This window comes from Charadrius vociferus, unplaced genomic scaffold (genome assembly GCF_000708025.1).
Source record: "Charadrius vociferus isolate BGI_N301 unplaced genomic scaffold, ASM70802v2 scaffold209, whole genome shotgun sequence".
Taxonomy (NCBI): domain Eukaryota; kingdom Metazoa; phylum Chordata; class Aves; order Charadriiformes; family Charadriidae; genus Charadrius; species Charadrius vociferus.
In genome coordinates, this window is record NW_009660387.1 from 1,058,741 (window position 1) to 1,076,537 (window position 17,797).

At 41.6% G+C, this 17,797-nt stretch overlaps 1 protein-coding gene across 1 annotated transcript in view; it reads right to left on the reverse strand.

Annotated features, from left to right (window-relative positions):
- The window catches only part of LOC104293764 (amine oxidase [flavin-containing] B-like), a 36,272-nt gene that overhangs the window by 5,789 nt on the left and 12,686 nt on the right, over positions 1-17,797 (reverse strand). The window contains exons 4-10 of the mRNA XM_009893292.1: positions 13,816-13,920; positions 12,962-13,053; positions 7,928-8,069; positions 6,466-6,615; positions 5,656-5,815; positions 4,118-4,214; positions 3,273-3,326 (exon numbers count right to left, since the gene is read on the reverse strand). Coding sequence (XP_009891594.1) covers positions 3,273-3,326; positions 4,118-4,214; positions 5,656-5,815; positions 6,466-6,615; positions 7,928-8,069; positions 12,962-13,053; positions 13,816-13,920 — 800 coding nt within the window. The remainder of the gene's footprint in view (positions 1-3,272; positions 3,327-4,117; positions 4,215-5,655; positions 5,816-6,465; positions 6,616-7,927; positions 8,070-12,961; positions 13,054-13,815; positions 13,921-17,797) is intronic.

Sequence of the window (17,797 nt, forward strand, 5' to 3'; positions counted from 1 at the left end):
AAGAGCGGTGGCCCAGAGGTGATTTTGCTGCTGGCAGATGTCAAGCCCAGCAGTAGCAGAGGGGAAGGAAGCAGCCCCTTCCTTGTATCCCAGGGCGGTGGACGAGGGTCAGGCTGCTCCAGAAGCAGATATGCTTGGTGACACCGTGGCTGGCCAGGAGGGCTGAGAGCGCTGAGGGATCTATATATGAATATCCCTCTGCAGTCAGGGGCTGACGAAAATCCAGCAACAGCCATAACAAAAGGGATTATTTCCTCCATCTCTCTCTCCGTCTCTCCCTAAGTGAGGTGACCACCGTGCCCTGCAGACCACCAGCACCCACCCAGTGTCTGAACAGAATAAGGCAATTTTAACAGCATGATCCAGCAAAGCCTCCGCTGAGGTCTGCCCACCACTTCTCACAAATGCCCACCAGCTCCTGCTTTCAGGGCAGCTCAGTAACACCACGGAGCTCCACAGGAAAGCAAGTAATCACCTTGGGACCCATCTGCTTCTGCTGCTCCCAGCACCATGGTTGGGAAGAGGACACCTCTAGATCTGCCTATGCCCTGCCCTTTTTCCACACGTGACTTGCAGACCCTCCAGGGAGCCTGGAAACGGCATACCAGAGGCTGGTAGGGATTCTCATGTACAGCCAACTGCAGAGCTCCAAAAAGGTGCAAGTTCACTGCTGTTTGCGAACTACACTGCAAATACAGATAAAGTCAGTTTAATATAGCTGTGCAAAAGAAAATATTAAGCTTCAGGTCAAGGGCATCTTCAGACTCTTAAGAAATTTTGACCCTGGAAGGAATTATTCATCAATAATAAGGTATTATTTGACAGAAGAAAAAAAACCAAAAACACAGAGAAGCAGTTTCTAAAGGACTGAATTGTGCCAACAGTAATCTGCCATGGAGGCCATTCCCCTTAATAAGAGCATTCCTTGCAGATTTACTGGTCCCTCTGCAACATCAGCCCTTTTTGTCCTAGAACAGTTTAAATAAATACTTATTTATGGATGTACATTTAATGCTAGCATGGAATATGCAGTGGTAAAACCCTTATTTCTTGGCTTTGGACTCAGCTGGAAATTGCCACCAGCAAAAAATAAGTGGTATGTTATGCCTGGAGCTACCCAGGTAGGGTCCTGTTGAGAGTTAGACCGTGCCCGGTATGGAAGAAGTGCACACGCAGTCAGCTCTTCTCCCTGGTCTCTTATTCCACATAAGTGTGTGATGCCATCACTGTCGTTGCACAGCAGTGAAAGGCAGGGCCCAATCTAACCACTGTAATTACTCATTGGCACCTGGCATGGGAAGACCAGCTGGAAGGCAGCAGTGAATTTTACTCCCTTCAGTCTGGCTTAGGCTGTAAAACATTTTCCATCCCTTCCCACAACCGCTGTTCCCAACCATGATATAGTCTAGCTGCCACAGACCCTACATCCTACTCTTCATATCCAATGATTACCAAAACCCTTACCCTGCCATCAATGTGATAAAGCAAGAGCCCAGCTTGTGTTGATACATGAACACAGCATCTCAGCAAGAAGCATCCTCTGTAGGGTGCTACAAGAAGCCTGTCCTCAGAAGAGACGGACACCATAGCCCCCGTCTAAACATCACAGACTGGTTACATCCTGACGGTACACTGTGAGAAGGTCCACGTTCATGCTCTGCCTTCTCCTGGACCCAGATTTCCACTGAAAGGAGACCTACACTCATGGGCAGGAGAGGAGCTGCAGTGCAGCCCAGCAGGTTCCCGCCTTGGCTGGAAGCGGCCAGGACTGCAGGAGCCAGAGAGGTACCCCTGCATCAGGGTGCATCTATCGGGTAGCAACCTAAGCATATTTCACAACCATTCTTTACCAAAGCAAAGTCCTTCCTAGTCTAAGGTTTATTCCTCAAAAGACAAGAGTTCAAAATCCTTTTGTTTAAAACTTGGCCGTAGGCAGCAGCAGAGTCAGATAACTGTGCTAATGATTTTAATGCCCAGGGGAAAGCAAACTTTCCTTCATGGTGCCTTGCAAACAGCCAGGACAGCCCTTCGTTTCACAGAAAGAGAAGCTGTTCTCAAATACTGCAAATGCTCAGTTGTGTCTACTGTACTGACGCACAGCCTAAGACGCCATTTGGTGTTTATGATGGCTTAAAATGCTGGGCACACTGGATTTCAAAATACCTACACTACTTTTATTGTCAGTCACCTGCTGGTCTATCTCAAAGCCTGAGTGCTGAGGAAAAGGCTGCATTGTCCATTCCTGCCAAAACTAGAAGTGCTCTGTGGTACCAGGCTGTCATTTGAAAAGACTGGGACATTAACAGCCCCATTTAGACCCATTATACACAGACTACCTGCAAAGCTAATCTGAGAAGACTACATCTTCTCAAGTTAGACTAGCTATTACTGTAAAAATGTTTACTTGGACACAATATTCCTTGGGGCATGCTTGAAAAACAAATCTGTTCTCTCCATGTCAAAATAAGGCCCTTCTCATATCCACACTCTCTACTTGTAGCTTTAATTTGATCAGATACTGTGAATCAGTGCGATGGAAAAAACTCATTACTTTGTAAATTCTATTTTAGTAATAAACCAAAGAGCACTACTGTATGCAGAGATTTGTTTCAACAAGACAGTAAAAATGACCTTCATGTGTGCCTGAAGGGCATTTTTTTCCCCGTAACTGAGGGTGGATAGCTGGAGGCAGCTTTTTGATCCTTTCATGATGCTGAGGTATTGCTCATGGCAGCTACTGCAGCCTCAAGGTTGCACGAAGTTACAGACACTGAAAGGACCCTCCAGAGTGAGTAGAAAAAAAAAATCAAGCACAGTGGCCAAACCTGTCCTTTCTGACAAGCTTTTAAAGCGCTCAGAGCACTTGCAGGAAGGCAGAGAGGTAGCAGTGCGGGGGGATGAGGCTGGTCCTGGACCCTTTCCAGTGAGGGCAGCAGAATATCTACACTACTTTCATATTCAGCAGCTTAGAGCAGTTCTTTTGCTAGAGTCACAGAAGCAGAGCAGCCCTGCTGGAAAATGAGAACCAGGACCAGAGAGTTTCCAAAGGGCAGGGGGTAGCTACCACACCTGCTGCCAGTTTGTGGGAATTCTGCGGGGCCTTCATCTGAAACCAAGTAAAACACTTTCTTCCTTAAAGTGATGTCTGCCTACCGTCACAAGGCTACAGACCACTTCCTTCAAATTGGGGGCATTTTTTTTTTCCCTGCTCTGGTCATTTATAACAAAATTTTGTCTCAGATTCCATGCAGATTTCCAGTGTTTGTACTTACCTTTCTTCTTTTGTGAGACCTGTCAGTCTTCTACACTTCCTAGCAAGAATAAAGCTGTAGGAAGACCACAAACAATTTACTTCCATTATGTTACTACGTTTCCTGCATTATTTAAAATGCCAATACCTTGTGATGGGATGCCGTGATTCATAGTAATAGCTTTTGGGTCTCTATCCAAAAACATCCATTTCACCTCTCTGCGTAGTGTTATATGCTCTGCCTGCTGCTTGCAGGAGTCACTGTGGAAAGAACCACTCTGACATTCAGGTTAGAATATTTGTATGGACTGTCTCCCAGTGACCTTAACTTTATACAGCGGTGAGTGCAGGCATATAACAATAAAACATGGTGCCTCGGACTGAACTGGAAATTATTGTTTAATAAACTTTCTAATACTGGTCATATTCTCTGGCTGCTTAAAAAATAAAAAACAAACACAACAGAAAAAAGCAAAATATAATTCTAGAAAACAAATATTCATTTAAAGCACTGGAAGGTTTGGGGGAACCAATATATTTGGAGAAAACTACATTTCTGCAATCAGCCCCTTTTTTCTTCCTCTTCCTTTCCTTTTCTCCAATTTTGTACTTTGCCACACAAAAAAGCAAAAGATGACAGTGAGGAACACAAGAAAAGCAGAATCTATTTTTTTAAATTAGTGATTAAATCACAGAGAGAACTTATTTTGAAATAAAAAAAAAAATCATAGAACATACTCACCACACACTGAGAAACTCAACCCTTTAACTATTTTAAAGTACTTCCCTTCAAGAGTAGGTTTTCTGTTTCAGTTGTTGCCAAGACAAGACAAAAAGGCATTAACTAGACAATTTTTTGTCTCTTACCCTATTATGGCAGGAAAGCTGCCATCAGGCTTAGTATCGTCAAGTGTTAAACCAATTGCAGCATCCTCATCTTCAATGATCATGGTACCACAATACCCTGTTAAGCACAAGGTGGCAAAGAAGTTAGGATCCATGTATCCAAACGCAGGAATGAGCTTCCAAGAAGTTGTGAAATACTCAGAACTCATCTGGAAAATGCCCTAAACAACCTGATCTAAATTCATCCTGCTTTGAGCAAAGCATGGGACTAGATGACATGCAGAGGTCCCTCCCAATCTATATCATCCCCTGATTCTATGATTCTAATGCAGGTAGATATGAAAACAAAGGAAAGGAGAACAAAAAAACAAAGTAAAGTGACCCCCATCAAGTGACAAAGATTAGCACCCAGCTCCCTTGATGATCCGTAAGGCAGTGTAGTGTTGCTTTGAGTCAGAGAAGTGCTAGTTCCTCTCTAGAAGAGAAAGTTTAGATCTGAGATGTGCTGACAATTAACAATCCTTTTCAAGCATCTTTAGACCAGAAAGTCAATAAAGGAGCCTCCTGTTATTGAATTCATGATAGGAAAATAAATTATTCTGTGACCTGGCTAGCAAGGTAATTATTAATTGCACAGAAACACAGATTGCTCTCAGATACTGAAGATGTTCAAGTGTCTCTACCACAACTGTTTCCATATATGACATTTATGTCAGACATAGGAAATATTCGTACATTGTTTTGAAAACATGATTTTCTTCTTAAAAGAAGGATTTGAAGAAAATAAATTGTTGTTAAAAGAAGAACAATGGTGTTAGCAAAGTACAAGACGTAAACTATGGCTTCTACCAGGAAATGGAAGTCACCTCTTGCCAATCTATCCCAAACCTAACAGCTAGAATATGCCAGGATCCAGAACTCTTAAAATCATCCACAAAGATGAAGGGTGGATGACACTGTAGACAAACACAGATGTGGACTCGTTATAACCAGTGATGAGAAATGGATGCTATTCCATTACAGTTTGTCTTATATTCTGTAAATTCTAAAAGAGAGCTGAGAAAGCATGATGGAAGTATTCAGCATGTAAGGGGAGTGCAGGATCACCAGCCCAGCTGGTGATGTCTATGCGAGGACACCTTCAATTAATCCCGCCCAGTGCCTCCAAAAGACAGAATTTTTGCAGGCTGCTAATTGATGGGATAAAACCACTTCCCATCACACATCACTTGTACCTTTACACTACTGTACAAGTGGGAGAGACTCATCTCATACCCAGATGCCACTGAAGGAGAAGGAGAGAACAACAAAGAACAACCAAAGTAATAAACAACAGGCATGAGTTCTCCTTTCATGCCTACCTCCTTTTTATTCCCCCGTTCACCCTCTACCCCCAACAGATCTCTCAAGTTTCTCACATAGGGGAAGGTAAAAATGGTATACAAGTGTATGAGTCTCCTTCTAAGGTCCAGCACCTTCTAAACACAATGTCTACTCATTACCATATACCCTCTTCCCCCTCTCTGTCATTACTATTCCTTTCAAATAAAATGTAATACCCTTCTTCCTCCAGAAAGTTTCCTTATAGTACACAATGCACTTGATGACTGAGCCCATGGGGATTCGGTTGATGAGCTGGTTTCTCATTGGGGGCAAAGGCGGGTTGAAATGAATCTTCAAACCAAGAGCTGGGGGAATGGCACTGATCACATATTTGCCCTGAAAAAGAAATTATACATAAGCCAAATACATTCTCCACTACTTCATCCTAAGTATATTGCTCTAATGATCTTGGTGGACATCTGGGCAGGCTGCAGGGTGTATCTTCTGATGCAATTTTGGCATTTAGCATAAGAATTGCAAAACCAAACCCTCACAAAATCCTGCTTGTTAAACAACAAACAAGCATTATATAAACAGCCATCTGTTTGAATGATGGGCAGCTGTTCTTTCACCAGTGCTTAAAAAAAAGCTCTGTGTTTTAAGAGTCCATTGGTCTCCCTTCCATCTGGACTCCCCTGTTACAACTTGGAAGCAAATCCTGCAATGTTTTTCACAGAAAGTTTATTACTAAGCTACATATTTGTGTTGACCTTACAATTATCATTTAATTTGGAAGGTAACTGAAAACAAAGAAGAGATGCTACCAAGGGCAAAGTTTGAATATGCACTTTGTTTTTCAGGCACCACTTTAAAGCTCTATCGTTGCTATTACTTCAGGACAAGCAGAAAGTGGGACTTTCTGTCAAAGTCACTTAAATCTCTGCTACATTTTAGTCCAGGATTTTGAAGAAGTCAAAAAGGAAAAGCTAAAGGTTTTCTAGCCATCCCAGCACAAATGGTTGCTTAAGTGTTAGAGGTTTCATTACCTCATATAATTCATGATCTAAGGTTTCCACTATGACACTTTCAGCTGACTGGTCGATGCGGATGACTGGCTTCCTCAGCTTCACCCGGCCTCCCAGGCGCTCCATTATTTTCTCACTGATCTGGCCAGAGCCCCCAACAAACTTCCTCTCCTGAAACACAGCAAACAACAACTGGGCAAGGAGGACTCAGCAGAGCGGTGCTTGTGAAGTGTGTACCACGACAAACATTTTGCTTGGCATTCAGAGCAAACCCCATTCTTCTGCTGTTATCAAAACAATTTTGGGAATTTTGGCAGTCTCACCTGGAAAACATACCCATGTTACTTTTTCTTTCAGTGAACTCCTCAAATACTTCCTGTCTTTGACCACCAGCCAAAACCAGAAGTATCAGTAACCTCATGAGAAAATCTTCTCTTGTGGGGTCCAAATGGATTTCACAGACCAGTGTGAATCAGCAAGACTTCTAAAAAGCACTTAAACTTTTAAACCTTTCTCTAAGTTTACTCTCATCCCTGCAGAGGTCTGTGTATCAGAAGTAGGAACCCTGAGCCTCATAATAAATAGCAAGGTATAAGAAGTGACGTAGCTCACACCAAAAATGTCTCCTGCAGTATATAATCTAACCTAAACTCAACCAAATCTAACTTAAACTCAAATCACCTCTAACATAATACTGAATTCAAATAATATTTTATTCAATGTATTTACAGTTAAACTGTCTATAATTATTGCTTATCTATGCAAATTTATGCATTTTAACATGTGTTAATGTATTTGTATTTTTATTTATTTATGATTAAATAATTTGCATTTCTAAAAATATAATTATTTCTAATACAATTAGTAAAATTTACATTTCTCAAGTAGAACACCATTAACAGAGTCTTTACTTTCTTGAAATGCAGAAGCAGCACTAATGTACCAGAATTCAAACATTTCAGAACAATAACGTATTTAAGCAGGGGTGTTAATTTCTTTCAGACTGATTTTAAAAATCTTAATAGTTTTAATCCTTGGAAGCTTGCATCTTTAGGAACCCAGCTCTGGGCAACATTTTCAGGATTAATTTGGAGCACCCTACACTCTTGTGCAGCTAGCATTGCTGTCTCCATTAAGTGCTTCTGAAGTGGTAAGGCTTGCTTGAGCCTCATGACAGAAATAAGCATATGTAAAACTTTCCTTTTTCAACGTGGATAAGCAAAGGACATGTTCTAACCAGAGCCAGGAACAGATACACATCTACTGATCCCTGGGCCAATGCCTTCAGCACAGGAACAGTCTTCAACACTAGTTTTGCAAGATCCAGATTAACGCGTGTAAATGGATAGAAATAGTTATCAGTGTACTACTAGCTCAAAATCGTGGATGTCTCAGTTGGCCCTTTGAACTGAAACAAACAAGCAAAAGAATGAAGTTAAAACAGGGCCTGTTATGAGCCACAGAAGGTGATGGCTGACAGCACCTGTCCTCCGTTGCTTGTTGAGAATATCCTTGTCGTCCCTCCACACTGCTTCACGTACCACAAAAACCAAAGGGCAGAGACCTCATGGGGTTCAGAAGTAACATCAACATTCACAAACAGAGTTGCGAAGCTCTTGGCAGCACTGGAAAAAAGACAAGAAAATCAGTTAATTTAAAAACTGAAGGGTGACAAGATTGTTCTTTAGTAGGGAGGATATTGTCTTTGGCAACCTCTTCTTTCAATGCAGGCAAAGGATTCCTTAATCGCTTGGACAAATCCCATGAGAGAGGGCTCTAGAGGGTAAGGGGGCTCAAGAGAGCTGGCTGCTATTTAAGCGTCACCTCCTCCAAGCTCAGGATCAGCGCATCCCAAAGAGCAAGAAATCAGGCAAGGGAAGAAGGAGACCTGCATGGCTGAGCAGGGACCTTCCGAAAAAGCTCAGGTGGAAGAAGGGAGTTTACAATAGGTGGAAGAAGGGGCTGACTGCTTGGGACGAGTATAAGAATGCTGTCAGGGTATGCAGGGAGGAAACAAGGAAAGCCAAGGCAGCCTTGGAATCGAACCTGGCGAGGGATGTCAAGGCCAATAGGAAGGGTTTCTTTAAGTATATAGGAGACAAAAGGAAAACTAGGGAAAATGTTGGACCGCTGTTGAACGAGACAGGTGCCATCGTGACAGATGATGCAGAGAAGGCGGAGTTGCTGAATGCCTTCTTTGCTTCTGTCTTCACTCCTTGGGCCAGCCCTCAGGAGCCCACGACTTTGTGGGTAACAGAGAAAGTCTGGAGGAAGCAAGACTTTCCCTTGGTTGATGAGAAACAAGTTAGGGATCAGTTAGGTAAACTGGATATCCACAAGTCCATGGGTCCTGATGGGATGCACCCACAAGTGCTGAAGGAGCTGGGGGAAGTCACTGCTGGGCCGCTGTCCATCATCTTTGAAAGGGCCTGGAGAACAGGTGAGGTGCCTGAAGACTGGAGGAAAACCAATGTCACTCCAGTCTTCAAAAAGGGCAAGAAGGATGACCCAGGAAACTACAGGCCGGTCAGCCTCACCTCCATCCCTGGAAAGATGATGGAACAGCTTGTTCTGGGTGTCATCTCAAAGCATCTGGAAGAAAAGAAGGTTAGCAGAAGTAGTCAACATGGATTCACCATGGGGAAGTCATGCCTGACTAATCTGATAGCCTTCTATGATAGAGTGACTGGATGGGTGGATGAGGGGAAGTCAGTGGATGCTGTCTACCTTGACTTTGGCAAGGCTTTCAACACTGTCTCCCACATCATCCTCACAGGAAAGCTTAGGAAGTGTGGCTTAGATGAATGGACAGTGGGGTGGATTGAACAGTGGCTGGCAGACAGAGCTGAGAAGGTTGTGGCTAGTGGTGCAGAGCCTAGTTGGAGGTCAGTAACGAGTGGTGTCCCTCAGGGGTCAGTACTGGGGCTGTGCTGCTTTACAGCGTGACCTGGACAGGCTGGAGAGTTGGGCAGAGAGAAACCTTATGAAATTCAACAAGGGCAAGTGTAGGGTACTGCATGTGGGGAGGAATAACCCCATGCATCAGTACAGGTTGGGGGCTGACCTCCTGAAGAGCAGCTCTGTGGAAAGGAATCTGGGAGTCCTGGTGGACAACAGGATGACCATGAGCCAGCAATGTGCCCTGGTGGCCAAGAAGGCCAATGGCATCCTGGGGGGCATTAAGAAGAGCATGGCCAGAGGTTGAGGGAGGTCATCCTTCCCCTCTACTCTGGCCTGGTGAGGCCACTTCTGGAGTACTGTGCCCATTTCTGGGCTCCCCAGTTCAAGAAGGACAGGGAACTGCTGGAGAGGGTCCAGCAAAGGGCTATGAAGGTGATTAGGGGATTGGAGCATCTCTCTTATGAGGAAAGGCTGAGGGACTTGGGTCCTTTTAGTCCAGAGAAAAGAAGACTGAGGGGGGATCTTATTAATGCTTATAAATATTTAAAGGGAGGGGGCCAGGGGGATGGGAACAGTCTTTTTCAGTGGTGCCCAGTGATAGGACAAGAGGTAACGGGCACAAACTTGAATATAGGAAGTTCCATCTTAACATGAGGAGGAACTTCTTTACTTTGAGGGTGGCAGAGCACTGGAACAGGCTGCCCAGAGAGGCTGGGGGGGCTCCCACTCTGGAGACATTCAAAACCTGCCTGGATGCCGTCTTGTGCAACTTGCTGTAGGTGACCCTGCTTGCGCAGGGGGGTTGGACTAGATGATCTCCAGAGGTCCCTTCCAACCCTGACCATTCTGTGATTCTGTAATTTCAGTTGAAGTAGGAAACTACCAATTCCTTTTATGCAATGTTTTTCAAGTAGCCCTGCAAAAACATGTTAACCAAGTACTGCTGTATTCCAGTCGAATCAGGGCTCCAGGAGACATAAGAGCCCATGAAAGCTTATGTCACTTTATGCTACTAATGCAAAGTTAGCTTGTCATCCTAGACTCTGGATTAAGGGAAGCAAGCCCTCCTGTCTTCGCTGGACTCCAAAACCACCATGTCCTCCTATTGTTCCTGGGTTACATACAAGATCCACAGCTCTGTTTGCACCTGCTGAATGCCTGTCGCTCAAGCACACAGCATTGAGATTATTCAACACCTGTCATAAAAAAGTTAGGGATCTTGTCTAAGCTAATTATCTAAGCTCTCTGCATTAGCCAGCATCCCCTCACTGCCCACTCCTCTGCTGTGCTCAAGAAAGGTGCTGCAGCTGGAACACAACAAGGAAAGAAATGTAAGTAGGAAGGCATAAGTGAAGAGACAGCATATACACATTCCAGCAAGTCTGGCAAGAAAAGGGAAAGGATGCTTTGGTTGCCCAACGCAGAATTTTAAACAGTGGTATTGTAGCCAGTGGTGATGAACAAAGAAGAGGAAAAGTGGTGTGTGTCTGAAAAAGGATCACTGCTTTATGTCCCCCAGTTGGTGCTTTCATAATAGGTCTACTGGAAATTACTGTATAGAACTGTACAAGATTTTGTGCTGCACTAAGACAAAGTTAACTAAGGCTCTGGGAAACATTCCTCCTGTTAGAAGTAAATGCTTCCTCTGCCCTCACTCTGAGGAGGAGTTTAAAGGGACATGGACAGGACTAGCAGATGCTCAGCTTAACTGCACTGTGATTGACAGGGACTGAGATTCTAACAGGTATTTCATATGCACGGCAGCAAGCAATCAATAAATTCCAAAGCCAGTACAGAATCCACTTTTAGCACTTTTAGTTGCTTCTTTCTTTTTACAGTCTTCAAACTTTCAAAGAAAAAAGAAGTGAAAAACAACTTAAACATACTATTTCAAACAGCTGTAGATCTACATAGAAAAAAAGGCATCTTCTGTCCTTTCTAAAAATGCAAAGTCCCACTGAAGTAAAAAGCTGATGCATTTTCTGAAATACGGGTGCATTCTGGCTTCATTCTTGACAGCCAAAAATAATACAGAAAATATTTGTCTGTATAAGCATATACTGTAAAATACGATCAACTCTGAAAGATATTTTGTCTAATGGGAGAATTAGTATATTTATTTATTAATACTTCATAAGCGGAAGCTTACATAGTGGCTAAATTCTCCTAGTTTCTGCTGTTTTCTCCCATTGCTTGTCAGCATTTCGGCTCTCCAGTTTCTCCTAGTGTTTTACCTAGAAAGGGCAGTATAATTTCAACCAAGAACACTCGTATTTCCAGCATGCAACTGTAGCCAAAATCAAATCTCTACAGTCTGTTAGATGAGAAGAAATAGTAGAAGATTACCCTTCTGGATCATTACCTTCCAGAGTGGAAAGTTTCTACCACATGTTACCTAAATCTTGAACAAACTGGGCAGATCAAGCTGAGATGCACATATAAAATCTGAAAACCATCTTGGCATTAAGGAAGCCTGACAGTTATGCCAATATTCAGGTAAAATGTCAAGTCTTATTCCATCAGAGTTTGAAAAAATATGACTGTAGTCACCTGAGCTATTGGATATTGAATGATTACCGGTGCGTGGCATTTTGCTTACTTGTATAGTTCCTTACCAAATCAGAGGTTCAGATGGCCAGCAGAACTGCCAGCATACATTTCTATTTGTTTTTACTAACCATAGATGGCAATACAAATGAGAAAGGCTTTCTATATGCTTTTTTGCAATTGTGACTCTTGTTAAAGCAAACAACCAGAGAATTAAAAGTTTTTGGATAAGAGCCTACTGACCATTAACAATGATCGTGTTGCTCTCCTGAGGCTGGCTGAAGCCGTAAAAATGCCCCTGTTCGATGACAGCGTCGGCTTGAGTGGGTGCTAGCAGGCTTCTGCACCAAGCTCGTGCCGTCTCGCTGCAGCTGTGTGTCAGGTGCTTAGCAATTCTGAAAAGGTTGCTGTAGAAATCAATCTGCTTTACAGCAAGGCAGAATTACCGTTTGTTTTTTTTCTGCTTCAGTGCGGAGAAAAATCAATCAAACTGTTGTGAATGGCAAGTAAAGAAAAATTGCTTTGATGTATACATAGAAACAGGAAGCATTTTCAGCTTCCCTGGGTGGTATATAGTGCAGCAGTTAAACAATCGAATGATGGGTGTTAAAGTGATTTAGTGCTATTTTAAGACAAATGTTATTTTTATAGCACTTTGGTAAAATCAGCTGGTCCAGCACAGAACAAATGTGTGTTGTTCCATCAAAAGTTCAATTCAAAAACCTGCTGTAGCCAGAGCATTTTTCTCTTAAAAGTTAAACACACAGGAAAGAAAGGGCAAGTGTATATAACGGATGAAGGTACTACCTATGTCTTCAAAAGTAACTCTCCCCAAATACATTTTCCTTTTATCTTTACTTCAGTCTAAAAAGTTATGGAAATATAACAGAATTTACTCTGTGTGCTGACAGGTGTTGTGGTCCATTATTACAAGATTTTCTCACCCCATTTCTTTAAAAAGGCTGTATTCTAGTGGTGGTTATATCTGTTTGCCAAGCAGTAAAGCCTGCTCGGAAGTCTACAGTATATAAACATAAGCAATTATATTTCACGTTAAAGAGTTTCTTACTTTGTCCAGCAAATTTTATCTATGAAATCTTGCATAGTCATTTTGTCCCATTCTTCTGCATGTGGAGCCTTCCATGGGGCTTCACTGGGAATCTAAGGAGACATAAAAGAGCATTCATCAGCAAATGAATGAGTGGCATAAGAAAGAGAGAACACAATCAATCTCATCTTTACACGGTAATTCAGCCTGCAAATCCCTGGCAGGTAATACAGTGAACTTAACAGAGGATGCTTTTAGGTTCTTCTTGTTTGTTTGTTCTAAGATTTTTTATTATTTTTTTTTTTAGATTTAAGAATAGAGAATAATTTTAGAGTTAGGAACTTTGCCTAGAAAGGCAAAGTACAGTACTGTGGAATGTCTCTGAGCTATTCCATATCTTTCCCATTCACCCATGCAAGTAACAGCAACCTCTTCTCAAAGTCTTGAAGCTCAGTCAATGGAAAACATACACTACTGGTTACAAACTAAAATGGTTGAACGGAATTTGAGAGTGGAGAAGGGCGTATGTTTGAGGTCTACAAGCCTCTTAAAATATTACTTACCCAATCATCAGGAAAAGTGCTAAAAATCACATGCATAAATCCTAATGCTCATATATACAGAAAATCAAAGGTATGACTGCAAACAGCCCTAGCAGCATGGCCTTCAGAAAACCTTGCTAGGATGCGACTTGTATCATGTGCTCTGACCATCAGTGTGCACCAAAACGCACGGCACCATGCTGCTCTCGCCAGCAGCAGGTTTGTTCAAGCTAGAGCAGCTTGGCCTATCTGCATCCTAGTCCCATCTTCACTCCGCCCCTCATGGAGACAAAGCTCAGCTGAGATGGTCAGTTGCAATTCCTCATGCCGTACCTCCTTTCCCATTTCATCCATGGTCCTCCATAGGTTGTTGTAGTCCAAGTAGGCCAACGGATTCCACATAGGAGGGAACGGACCTTTGAAGGGGTAAGACTTACCCTACAAGATGAAAATCAAACAAAAACGTCATAAAAACTAAATACATATTCATGGCTTCTATGTGCGGGAAGCTGCACCAAATGGTTAAAGATTCACTGGAAGAAAGCACAAATTTAATCAAGACACGTAACAGATTTCAACAGATCATGTCTGTGCATGCACGTGCAACAAGAGGCAATGGGCACAAAATGAAACATGGGAACTTCCATCTGAATGCAAGGAAATACTTTTTCAGTGTAAGGGTGACCGAGCACTGGCACAGGTTGCCAAGAGAGGTGGTGGAGTCTCCATCCTTGGAGATATTCAAAAGCTATCTGAACATGGTCCCGGGCAACCAGCTCTAGATTACCCTGTTTGAGCAGGAAGGTTGAACAAGATGACCTCCAGAGGTCCCGTCCAACCTCAACTGCTCTGTGATCCTGTTATTCTACACGTGCAACTTAACTGTGATACACAGTTGAATTAAGTCAGTTGTGTGCAGAATTGATGCTCCCTTGTATCTTCAAAGCTTTTGTTGCACTTCTGGGCAACAAAACCAATACCGTACAGTAGAGTCACTAAGATCAGATCAAAAAAATGAGACAGAACAGCATTGCTCAAGTGACATGAAAAATTGGCTATTTATTACTGAAAAAGAGAATTATTTTTTTCTCCTAAATGCTCATGAAAAGACTGAACTGTCAATTGTATTTAGTAGGGGTTTTTTTTCTTTCAAAATCAGATAAAAGCAGCTGTGATGAGCTTTATTATACACTAAAATCAGAGCTCAGATATCTTCCTAAAAAAAAACCCAAACAAACAAAACAGTTTCAACTAACCTAAAAATCCCAAGCCCTACAGAAAATGTAGCATGTATTAATAACGTCTCACTCTTCCAATCCAACAACTCTGGTCATAAATTCCAGAGAGTGACAGCGTGGGCAATACAAATGTCCTAATTACATCATTATGTATTTAATAGTTGTATTTTATACATCTATATCTCCACTACTAGATATTCAGAAAGTCTTGCTGAACTAAGAGCAGAAGAAGAGAGGTAATTTGTAGAGCTATTTTATTTACATGGGATTTCGCTGGCTGACTATATGGACAGCAGCATAACAGCTTTAAAAATTCACAAAGAAATGCTCATTAGCATTATGTGGTTACTCATTTTTCACAATGCATTCTGGACTCCATAAAATAGATAAACAATAAAGGCCATATTGTGTGCCACAGCTGATTTTTCAAAGCTTATATTAAATTATGTATTTAAGTGGGCACTGCATCAGCATGAATGTCAATTGGCAGAAGCAATAACTTTTAATAGCTATTTGATGCAGTGCCACACCTACTCATCACTAAAAAAAAATATTTATACGGACTTCCAAAGAAATACTGCATCAAGATTTAATATTTAGAAACATGTAACAAAAACACCACTGTGTCTTGTTGATGAGAAGTATCCAAAGACCACTTACTCGAAGAAGTGTCAAGCTTGACTTGATTTAGCCTCTTTATTAATAATATGAAAGAAGGGACAGGGAGCATATTATTCAAACCTGCAGGTGTTTGCAAGCACCAGAAGAGACAGTAAAAGGGCACAAAGGGACCCTGAAAGACTCAAAACCTGGTCCAGAAATAACAAAATGAGATATAACCTTGAAAAACGCTGGCTAATAACTTTGAGGATTTCTAATTCAAAGCTAGAGATAGTTAGAAAGTAGTAAGGCCAAAAATCAAACCTAAGGATAAGAATAAAATTAGTTTACAAAAAAAAAAACTCCAACAGATCACAGAAAGTGAAAAAGAAACTGTTTTTTCACCTGGCCTTTGTACGGATGCAGGACTCTAACGGAATCTTTGTCAGAAACACCGAAGTAATGAAAGTTAGGAAGAAAGCAAAGTGTGGGAGGAAAGGAATTAATTCTTCGGTACATGGACATATGAAAAAGTAGCTGCAAAACAACAATTTCATTTTGCAGTGCTTTTGAGGGGAGATTATGGTTTATAAAATGCCAAAACATCAAATTTTAGTAAGTTTTCAATCAGAAGTTTTGTCATAGCCAGAGTAGATCTCCAGTCACTTCATGAGTCAGAGGTGCCAAGGTTTAAAACTTAGCATTTCCAATTTAAGAATGGACATTACAGTACATGTTCACAAGTACTCCAGAAAATGGACTGTGGGGTTTGGTTGGTTGGTTGGTTGTTTTTTTTCTATTCAGCATGGAACAAAAGCACATTTCTACAGCTCTTGTGCTCAATCATACGAAAATACATACATTGGAATCAGGAAAACATATCCCTGTAGATGGAGATCGACTAATTGAGTTTGTTTCATCAGAAGCATTTGGTCCCGGCACGGACATCTGGGTACTATTACCTCTTAACATGAAATTAATTTGAACTGGGGCACACCTTCATACTCTGCTGTCAAAGGGCTACAAAAGAGCAGCAAAAGCTCTCAGACTGAGTACCTTCCTGTCCCAGCTAGTAACATCTGAATCATTTTGGTAATTACCTTTTAACCTTTTTGGGCACATTAAAATTCCGTAACTAACTCCTGTGACAGCAAGAAGTCAGTTTTACCGTGCCTTCTTCTGAACGCTGGAGCCACCATTCACTAGTGTAAACACTGTGTACATATTCCAAAGAGAGGACATCAGTTTGGTTTTAAGTACCTAGCAATTCCCGGATTTACATTTATGAAACACGTATACTGCTGTGCTCAAGAAAACCAGGGCAGCATCAGAATGGGTTAATCCAATTATTGATTTTGTTCTGAGCTTCCTTCTCCGCCAGAGGCAATCCTAACTGAGTTATCCCCTCTGAGTTAACTCAAATCTTATGAATTCCCTGTGGGGCTTCCTCATGAGTGCACAGCTAAGAGACACACAAAACATATCTTTGTTTTAGTAGTATTCTATTTCACTGCATTTGAAGTGGTGAAAGGGAAATCTTGGGTATGTCTCTTGTGCAGAAATCTGGGGTGACAAGTCTCATAAAGCACAAGAAAAAACTTCAACCCTGAAAAATAAAAACAATCATAAAAGCAAAGGAGTCTTCTGTGAAAGTCACTTTCAAGAGCTCCTAAGACATTACCTAAGGCCTGATCCTTATTTCCTACACAGACAAAACTCCAGGAGCTGTCCATCAGAGTTTTGTTTGAGAAGAAACTGTAAGACTAGGCTCTACACAGAAACAAAAATAGCAGCTCCAAAGAAAGACTACACATAGCTCTGAGTAATTTCCAAACTGAATCATTTCAGCTCTACTTCTGATGAATATGCACTTTTTCAAAAACCTCCACCTTATTGATATTTGGGCAATTTTTGCATATTTCTATCATATTGCTGGGAATAGCATTCTCCACACGTCCTGGTGCTGTATAATGTCTAAAGAAAAACAAAACACAGATGAAAAATATGCCCCAAGATGCACAAAACATTTCTTACATTTCTTTTTCAAATATTTTTTTATACCTAAATCAGAACAGTATAAAACCAGCAATAACAACCACACTTTCTGATCATTTGACATATTTCAACACCATATATATAATGCTCAGAAGTATTTCTTACCTTTTTTTTTTTTTTTAGGGCTTAGTGGTATTTAATACAGGGATATATATTTTTAGATACTGTTTCACGGTGCCATTTGCAGTGCTTCCAAAAGCAGAACACCAGCATCAGCAGTTGGAGGTCTACCTGCTATTGTACGGGTCACTTGCTGCTTACAGAGGCTGTTGCTGCAGTATGGGCTAAAGCATACTGAAGAAGCTGAAACTATAGGTAGGAAATTCATGCAAGCCAGCTGTCTCAGGAATAAACAAACAGGAAAATGAGAAATCCAGTGTTTGTCACAAATATTACAATTCCCAAAAGATTTTCTCATCCAT